The 9,116-nt window shown below is 42.5% G+C and overlaps 2 protein-coding genes and 1 long non-coding RNA gene across 6 annotated transcripts; 2 read left to right on the top strand and 1 right to left on the bottom strand.

Annotated features, from left to right (window-relative positions):
• Nucleotides 1-118: 118 nt before the first annotated feature.
• On the top strand, nt 119-4,016 carry Xe7 (A-kinase anchor protein 17A). The gene is made up of 8 exons (XM_018019410.2): nt 119-816; nt 880-1,340; nt 1,397-1,654; nt 2,167-2,374; nt 2,429-3,111; nt 3,169-3,225; nt 3,285-3,368; nt 3,428-4,016. Exons 1-8 carry the CDS (start codon nt 613-615, stop codon nt 3,852-3,854), a joined length of 2,382 nt encoding a protein of 793 aa, XP_017874899.1. The 5' UTR covers nt 119-612; the 3' UTR covers nt 3,855-4,016.
• Wdr33 (WD repeat domain 33) lies at nt 3,970-8,899 on the bottom strand. Of its 4 annotated transcripts, XR_001916454.2 has the most exons (10): nt 8,741-8,895; nt 8,066-8,594; nt 7,742-8,011; nt 7,517-7,668; nt 6,483-6,580; nt 6,296-6,422; nt 6,007-6,240; nt 5,432-5,643; nt 4,259-5,371; nt 3,970-4,174 (listed from the first exon to the last, which is right to left on the bottom strand). XR_001916454.2 is itself a non-coding variant. In XM_089472230.1 (9 exons), exons 2-9 carry the CDS (start codon nt 8,348-8,350, stop codon nt 4,329-4,331), a joined length of 2,421 nt encoding a protein of 806 aa, XP_089328356.1. In that variant the 5' UTR covers nt 8,351-8,413; nt 8,741-8,899; the 3' UTR covers nt 3,970-4,328. The 4 variants fall into 4 exon arrangements, 3 of the variants coding, with proteins under 3 accessions (XP_089328356.1, XP_089328358.1, XP_017874897.1); XM_089472230.1 differs by having other exon boundaries at nt 3,970-5,371; nt 8,066-8,413; nt 8,741-8,899; XM_089472232.1 differs by having other exon boundaries at nt 3,970-5,371; nt 8,066-8,410; nt 8,741-8,897.
• Nucleotides 6,710-7,353, top strand: LOC149270932 (uncharacterized). Its single transcript, XR_016270728.1, has 2 exons — nt 6,710-7,096; nt 7,156-7,353. It is a non-coding gene; the product is annotated as an uncharacterized LOC149270932 (long non-coding RNA).
• Nucleotides 8,900-9,116: the final 217 nt, after the last annotated feature.

Here is a 9,116-nt window from a genome sequence, read left to right as displayed (position 1 = left end):
TATTAATTCAGATCAAGTCTTATGCTAAATGGCTATCGATACTTTTTTTGAATCTCACAAGAGACTGTTATCGATAATATTACAAATACATCGTGAGCGCAAATTCCATCTTTCATTAATATTCACCACTTACGCCCATCTTTAGTACTTAAAAAAAAGTATTCAGCCATTCTAGTGGAAAACTTCTAGCGTGTTTTGTTTAGGGAAATCTTAGCAATAAAAAGTCATAATATAATTAGCTTTAAGTAGATATACAGCCGTGGTGACGATTTCGTCATATATAAAACAAAACTACTGAGAAATAAACACCCACAGGCATTGAAATCATCTGCGGATATAGGATAGGGCAACGGGCGGATAAACACACACACTTTCACACATTCACACAGATACTGACACAGATATACTTACATTCATACTCATTCATACACACAGCCCACACACACACTTTCGTTAATTCGACTTTCAAGATTCTCACTTACATGTAGATTATATATATTTTTCTTTTATCTATTTCGCAATTTGTGTTTGTATTTTGACTTAATTACATTGTATTCTATCTTAAAAAAAAAAAAAAAAAAACACATACAAAACACAAAAAATACCCTAAAAATGATCAACATTCAGACTATAGAAAATGTTGCGGACTGCACACCGCTTTATTTGCCGCACAGCTTGTACCTCAAGCCTTTGGCAAAAATGCAAATATCAGTTGCATTGCCCGAAAAAATCAAAACCGGCAAATCCGTATCGAATCTGGAGATAATGGATAAACTAAGTGCAGAACTGAAACCAGATAAATTTTTGGTACTCAGGGTAAAGGAAAATAAGGGAATATGTATAAACCTAAACTATAATATGTACTTTGAATTTCGCAAGGTCTCGAAGACTACGGTAAACTACATACGCTTTGAGGCAGAGCTGGACGAACGGAAACGTTTGCGTTTGGCCATTGGACGCTTGGATGGCATCGCATTGCGGTTGTCCGGCTTCAGTGACTTGTTTCGGGTGCGCTGTACCGAGGCCAAGGACGAGTTTCCCACCCGTCACGATTGGGATTCGTACTTCCGAGATGCCCGCAACATGGATGAAATGAAAGCGGGCGAACGACCAGATACTATACATCTAACTCACTTACCCATTCGCTGGTTCTGCCCACGGCATGCGGAGCACGAAGAACATGTAAAGCCGAGCGAGAGCATCTTCAAGCGAATTTTTGAGAAATTCGGGCCTGTCCGTACCGTTGATATACCTATTTGTGACGTGTATAGAAAGAGCATGCCGCCGGATATAAGCGGGATGCGGACCTTTAGCTACGAGCAGGATGTGCTCTTCGAAGCGTGAGTGTTTGTTTTAAAGTGAGCTTAACTGTATTTAATTAACGATTTTATTACAGCTATGTCCAATTCGAGGAATACTCGAGCTTTGTGCGCGCCATGGATGAATTCCGAGGCATGAAGCTGGTGCGGAAATTCGTCGACAAAACGCAAGCCATCAACATTAATGTTAACTTTGACAAACAGAAGCATTTAAGCGATTCGCACTTGCAGCGACGTGAACGTATGAGAAAACGATGTATAGCAAAAGCCCAAGCTGAGGCAGAAGAGCTCGAGCGGGAGAAAAAAAAGCAAAAAGAGCTACAAGAACTCGAAAGGTTTGACCTCACTGTGGTTTGTGTGCTCGAGCAGACAATGAATCGGAATATTAAAACTTAATGATATCTGAACTTCGTTGATTTTCATAAACGTATTTTCATGGTTTAGCAAAAGAAACTCTTGAATATAATTTTTGCTCCTATGGATCACCTAAGTCATTTCAATATATGACTAAATAATATAAACCCTAATCGATTCAAGTTGTTATTACATTTTTAATGAAATGATTCAAAAGTACTAAATTTATGTATTATATTTTTAGTTTTTGCGAATGCCAAAACATAAAATAGATGTCATAAAAGGTTCGGTAAAGTTTAAGGTTTCTTATTCCACCAGTTTCATTGCCTGTTCGGTCCATTAAACTTATTATAAATAATATGTACAGTATATAGTCGGCCGCTTAGGCCTAGTCTGGCGAACTATACAGTTTTCTGCCTCTTCTAGACAAAACAATAAACATGTGCTAAGCAAAAAAACCAAACACAAAAAACAAAACCAAAAAAATTTACAGGCAAAGGCAAGAGCAATTGAAATTATCCGAATTGGAAAAGCAGCGCGAACGAGAAGAGAAACGCAAGGAGAAGCATCTGAAAAAGATACAAGAACGCGGCCAAGTGGAGATCTCCCAAAAGATACGCGTCGAAGAGCGTAAACTGATGATAGCGCAGCGAAAACTTGAGAGCATTCGAATACTGGAGCAGGTTTTCGAGCGCATACAAGTGAGTTGTGGAAAAATAACTTAAAATTAAATACTAATTATGCATTCCCTGCAGCTGAAACAAACGGAAAAGCGGCAGCGTGGGCACCACGATGAAGAGAAAGACTTACAACGTGGTCGATTGGTCGAAAAGTACAAATGTGCCACGGAGAAATTGGTCTGTGACCAACGCAAGATTGTGCAAGAAATTAAGACTAATACCCCGCTAATGGGTTTGCTCAAGAGTAAGTCCAAGAGGATTGGGATGGCTGCGGCTAGCAGCGAGGAGGAAGATTCAGCCACTACAATCAAAAAGCAAAAGCTTAACGGGAACTTTATCGGTGCAAGTGCAAGTGCAGGAGCAGATGCTACTTTGTCAAATTCTAATGCAGTGCTCAACCCCTTCAAGGCCGTTACAGCTGCGTTGGCCGCCGGCGCTGTTCCAGGTCCAGCTGCAGCTGCTGCTTACAATGGTGCGGCCGAGGCAGCTAGCGAATGGATGCAATCTCTTTCCATGTTCGGCTTAGGCATGCCCCCCGTTTTTCCTGGCACGGCACTTTATCGTGCACCTGGACCGTCGCCATTTGCTATGTCCACCAATTATCGGGGATTTGCTCCACGTGGCCGTGGTCGTGGACGCGGCCGGGGCATGCGCGGCAGTCATTCCTTCTCCTATTACAATCCCAAGCAATACGATAACGATCGATACGAAGAAGATGATGGGGGCGATGGCTATTATCATAAGACGTCGCGAGGAAGGTAAGGGAGCGCTGCAAAGACCGGTTGCCAGCTTATGTTGACATATATTCATTTCAGAAATCGCTCACGCTCCACTTCATACTCACGTAGTCGGAGTCGCTCCCGAGGACGTCGGTAAGTGAACAGGGATATTTTTTATTGGTATATATATAACATTGTTATGTGTTTTCTAGTCTTATTTGTCGGTCCAGGCGCAGTCGGAGTCGTAGTCGTAGTCGCTCAAATTATCGGAAACCCTCCTATTCCTCGCGTTCAAGGTAGGTGCTGGATTTTATTGCCTATTGAGTAATTATAATTCTATTTGAATCGTTTATAGACGCAGCTATAGTCGATCACATTCGCGTAGCCGTAGCAAATCACTAGTTCAGCGCAAGAATCGAAAATTAGCCTCAACGCGACGCTCACGGTCCAGCAGCTACTCCAGCTCACGCTCCGGTTCCCGTTCTTGCTCTCGTCGCTCTAATTCACACCGAGATCGGCGCACTCGTAATCGTATCAAGAGTCGCAGTCGTAGCAGGAGCTGCAGTAATTCCTCGAAGCGGGTCGTGTTGGAAGCTGATAAGCTAGTGGCATCTGCGGAGCACATACAGCGCACTATCGAACAGCACACAAAGGATCGCATGCGGGAGGAGGTGCGCGAGATAAAACAAACGTTTCGGCACCAGCATCAGATCAAACAAAAAGACGAGGATCCGGCGCCTCATTCAGCGGATTCAAGAGAAGGATCAAAGCAAAGGGCATGACAAGCGAGATAGTCGCCGCAATTCTTTGACAGCATAGACTCATGATATAATTGCAACTAACAGAGTTCACAATAAACTAAAGTGTAAATAACTATCAAAAGCGGGACATAGCCTATTAATGCTTAAAAATATATTATTAATTTAATATAGAGTCAATATTTATATTGAAATTGTACAAATATTGATTGGAAATACATTTTGCGCTCGATCAAATGTGGAGGTGGAGACCAACAGTTAAATATCCCTACACTAATATCGGAAAAATCCAAACATATCGTTTTTGCTTGATCAGTGCTGTTGGAGAAAAGTTTAAGCTGCACCTGCAACATGCAGTAAATTGTTTTATATCATTTCTTAATTTTATATAATCTTATCAAGCAAAACTGGGCTTGATTTTGCCGTACCGAGTAAATTTAAAAAACGTGTGCTCAGAATGTGTGTTTGTTGGTTGGTGTTTTCAGTAGTTGTCGAACATTAGAACCTTCTGCTGTTATTGCGAGCCCTATTCCGACCACCGCCGCCGCCGGCGCCCCCGCCTCCACCAGAGCTGCCGTTGTTGCCGCGTCGTCGACGCTGTTGCCCATTGTTGTTGCTGCTCTTTTGGAACTGATCGCGATCCCGATCATTAAAATTGTCGCCTCCACTATGGCCATATCCATTTTGATTGGCTGGGCCGCCATTGCCACTTCCATTTCCATTGCCATAGGTCCAGGGGTTAGTAGCGGCCCAAGGACTGGGGCGATTCGAGTCCTCGCGCACCATTTGATCCAAGGGCGAACCGCTGCCGTAGCTCGTGGGTTCGTCAATGAATTCGGTTTTCGGCTGCTGCGCTTTGACGGTCAGCAGGGACGGCAGGAAGGGTTTTTTCAATAGCAGTAGCTCTCGCACACACACCAACTGTGCATTGTGCTGACGTGGCTCGAAGCGCGACTTTTTAAGCGGCGGCGACACTTCGCCGCGTACCTGTGCCCCCTCAACGGCGGGGGACAGAGACCTGGAACGCTCTCGTTCACGCTCACGCATCGGAACAACGTCGCGCAGCTCCTCCAGCTTACCGGCGTCGATGTACTTGTTCAGGTATTCGGCGCCTTGTCGGATGGCGCCCATTAATCGCGAATCGGGATGCACTCGGATAAATCGACCATAGACGAAGATACCCACTATTGTCTGGGGATCCAGTCCATTAAGCATGCCACTGGCCAGTATTCCTTCGAGCGTGTTCTCGCTGATCTGCTGGTGCGTCAGGCCATTGCTAGAGTCTTTGGACTCTCGTGCTGCCAGCTCGTCGTGTATGCTAAGCACGCTGGGGTCGTCTGCTCGCCGTGGTCCTGCCCATTGGACTTGGAAGTTACGTGGTATGGGTTTGCTGTAGGGCACTTTCTTCTCGCGATCGCGGTCATTGGTCAATCTGCCGCCTGCATCCAAATCCAATCCCGGAATAAAGCCCTTGTCTGCCGTCAAACTTTCTGTGAATTCCACCTTGTCCTCGGGCCCCATACCGGGTATTACCGCATCATCTATCAAATATTCCATAGCATAATTCACAGATCGGCTGATTATGTTACTATGTCACTTACCATACTCGCACTCATCTAATGCAGCTAAACTAGCGGGCAGTGTATTCAAATTGTATTTGTCGCGCATCAGATCTCCGGGTCGATTACGTGTCCAGAACTTGATCGTATGGTCGTTGGACCCGGAACACAGAATGTGTCCTAACGGATGCCATGCAAGCGTCCACACTATGCTGTCGTGTGCCGTCTCCACACATCCGATTTCTTTGTCCGTGCTGAAAGTATTTTCGATTTATGATAATAATATAAAATGTTACTTCTATGATCTAACACTAACGGCTATTACTTATGGAATAGTTCGTGCTTATCACTCATCCCTCCAATATAACTCTGTTTGTAGGCTAATGTAATGTTAAATTAAATTTCAGATTTACCTTTTCATTTTTTAGCAATGACAAACAAAATTTTTTATGAGCATGTAAAGAAAGAGCTAGGGTGTGTCGTCTATCAATAACTATAAAATTGTAATCAACTTTGAGCTGTCTTCTGACCTAGCTGTGTCAAATTGGCTAAGCAATGAATTAAAATATACTCCCTAAGTCCTATGACCTATTGGAATACTCTATTACTAAACGCACCCAACATTCCAAAAGAGGATAGAACCATCGGACCCGCCCGAGCAGAACAGGCCCTCGTGTATTGGATGCCAAGAGACAGAACTAGCTTCCTTCTTGTGTCCACGGAATACTTGCACCTCCTCGCGAAGATTACGTATATCGAAGAGCTTCAGTAGATGATCACGCGAGGCTGTGACCAGCCAATTGCCATTGTCATTCCATTTGAGATCCATAACAGTCGATTTGTGCGCGTGACTAAAGGACAGCATTAAATGTAAGATGCAATCGGAATTCGTGTTATTCTACTTACAGCGTCGCCAGCGCAAGGCCACTCTTGGGATCCCAAATTTTGATAGGCTGTTGGTTATCTTTGCTGCCGCTAACGATCATTGCCTTCTGGGGATGCCAGTGCACGCATTTGACATCTGCGCCATGACCTGTGATTAAAATAACAATTAGTTAGTACTCAGCCAGCATTAAGGATCTGCTTTGCTTACCGCGTAGAACGCGCTCTTCCTGGCAACGCATAAAGTCCCAAATGCGCAGCGTTCCATCGTCACTGCCGCTGACAAATTTGCTGTCCGTGGGACTAAAACTACGTTTCAGTTTGAGTTTTGTGTTTTTTTAGTAGTTAGGAATTCGGAATCGGAGAGACACAGCGAGGTTAAAAAATTGAAATCGAAACACAAATACAATATAGATGTGTGTGTGTATGTGCAAATTAGTAGAAAAGCCTGTAGCAGTAACAGTATAGTTCTTCGGAACAGGGATGGCTGCTGTCGTTCTATTTGTCTCTCTCCCTCTCTCTTTCTTTGCCTGTCCCTCAGCAGCGGCAGCAGCAGCAGCTAAAGAAAACACTCAAACCCCCGAATTTTAATATAAAAATTTTTGCCTTTAGCATTTATTTTTGTTGGTCTTATTGCCACGACGCGCAAATAAAATGGTGCAAAATTGTTTTTGGTTTTATTGTCAGTTTTGCTTTTATTGTATTTTGGGTATACAACTTTTTCTTTTTTGTTTTATTTATTATTATTATTTTGAATATTTGGTGTGGAACAAGTTCAAAAATAGCTTATTTAATTGAATTGACAGTCTTTGATTCTTTTTTATGGTTAACGATAAAATCACAGTAAATATATATACTTAGACTGATTTTCCTTTCCTTTTCAGTTTCTAGTTGAATCGGAATTATGGGAATTACTGCGCGCACGAGACTGAATGCTTGCTAAACAGAACATCGGCATTGCATAAATTCTTTGTTAATTGACGGCTTTATTGTGTATACTATGCATATGCAAGAGCACGAGAAAAGAAAAAACGCAACGAAACCGAAAACAGCCAGCTCGTTGGCAAACAACTAACAAAAACTAACTGCAAACCAGGCAAGAAATATGCTACTAGAATCCAAATTTTAAGAGATATGCATGCTACACTGTAACTGCGCTGTAACTGTAAACGGGCTAGTATCTGTTTGCTTGCGTCAACAGTGGCTGCGGAATGGTAAATAACAATTACAATCATTAGGCAATACCTTATTCCCCTAATCGCCTCCTTGTGCGCCTGATACATCTTAACGTTGTTCATGTTCGATTGCCAGTACTTAACATAGCCGCCATGATCGCCCGTTACCATCCAGCTGTCATTGTGCGACCAAACCATCGTACGCACTGCAATATCGTGTGCCTATATTTATATTGATGACATATATTCGAATAAAAATACATATCATTTATTAACTAACAATATTAACACGCACCTGCAGTATGGTCTCGAAGTTAAATGTCAGGCCATTCCAAAGCGTAAACTCTCCAGAGCTAGCGCCCGTGACTAATCGCCTGCCCTCAGGTGTCCACGCAAGCGTGAATATGGGACAGCGCATTTTATTTGTGGCTGTTTTCACAAAACGAGTTGTTATCGCATTTGCTGGATTGTCTAGCGAGCTGCTGGGCGGCAGCATTTGAGGCACATAAATGCTGTCCGGCTGAAGTGCCAATCGATCTCTATAATCACGTTGCCAGAGACGTGCCTACGTGACGAGAGCATTTATTGTGATATATATTTCTCCGTCTTGCCCACTTACCTCCAGCGCCTTGATTATAGACGCATTGTAGTCCACCGTTTTACGCATGACACTCTTGCGGAGTCGCTTGCCATCAAAGTCATCCTGTGACATACCAAAGGGACGTTGAAATCCTCCAGGCATAAAGGGTTTAAAGTGGTTATACCCCTGCTTGCCCGATCCATGATGTGGGTGATAATGTCTGTAGTGCTGACCACCCATTGATGGCGGCGGCATCGAAGTAAAATTCGTTGCCAATGCCGATGGGGCCGTCAACAGTTGTGGCGGCGGCTGTGAAACGTCCATTATTGTTCCCGCTTTTATTGAATTGAGCTCCAAATTAAATTTATATTCGCTTATTACTTTCTGCTGGTATTCAAAGAAATTTTCATGAGCACGGAGTTTCTATTGAATCAGGTGAACCAGTTCTTTAGTTCGATTTCGATTGTTGCGGACTGCTAGGATTTATAATTTGCGATTGCGTCGAAAATGCAAATTAAGCATAAGCATTTGTTGCTGTATGCAATATAATACAATTCATTTTATTGTCCTAAAATGTATTTAAATTGTCACGTCATTTGCCTTAATTCGGTAAATAACATCAACGCATACCGACATACACGCACACTCATGTGAAATGTGTATGGAATGTTTTTTTTTTCTCTGTTGTTGCTTGTGAGTTGATATGTTACTTACTTGTCACTCCAATGCATGGCTTATAATTATCAAATTTGTTTTATAGTTAAATTATTTGTGTGAATTACTGGTTTTACTGATGCGCTTTCAATACAGTCTGTCGCGCAGCAGAATAATCGAACTGATTCAAATGTTCAAATGCGATTCACGATTTTTTAGAATGCAAATGTTAATACATTTATTATCGACCGAAATATCGAAGTATTTCACTAAAACATAAAGAAGAAATAAATAAAATTGTTGCGAACGGTAAAAGGGACAAAGTACTTTAAATTAACTTTTAATTTAACACGCCGAATCAATTTTTGTAACAGAAATTGCAGTGTTTTGAATGCTATGTAGTATACCATCAATTTCTAAAATGTAGTATCGATAC

Source organism: Drosophila arizonae, chromosome 2 (assembly GCF_054131065.1).
Source record: "Drosophila arizonae isolate 15081-1271.41 chromosome 2, UAZ_ARI_1.0, whole genome shotgun sequence".
NCBI classification, from domain to species: Eukaryota; Metazoa; Arthropoda; class Insecta; order Diptera; family Drosophilidae; genus Drosophila; species Drosophila arizonae.
Note: the sequence above shows the minus strand (reverse complement) of the source record. Positions and strands in the feature narration are given on the sequence as shown.

Bases quoted from the DNA above. Each gene is read 5' to 3' on its own strand.
- Wdr33 (XM_089472230.1), bottom strand. From the start codon at position 8,350: ATGGACGTTTCACAGCCGCCGCCACAACTGTTGACGGCCCCATCGGCA. The intron at 6,241-6,295 runs GTAAGTAGAATA...GCTGTCCTTTAG, and splicing joins GGCCTTGCGCTGGCGACGCT to TCACGCGCACAAATCGACTG. The intron at 5,644-6,006 runs GTGCGTTTAGTA...AAATACTTTCAG, and splicing joins ATCCTCTTTTGGAATGTTGG to CACGGACAAAGAAATCGGAT.
- Xe7 (XM_018019410.2), top strand. From the start codon at position 613: ATGATCAACATTCAGACTATAGAAAATGTTGCGGACTGCACACCGCTT. The intron at 817-879 runs GTAAAGGAAAAT...GAATTTCGCAAG, and splicing joins ATAAATTTTTGGTACTCAGG to GTCTCGAAGACTACGGTAAA. The intron at 3,112-3,168 runs GTAAGGGAGCGC...TATTCATTTCAG, and splicing joins CATAAGACGTCGCGAGGAAG to AAATCGCTCACGCTCCACTT.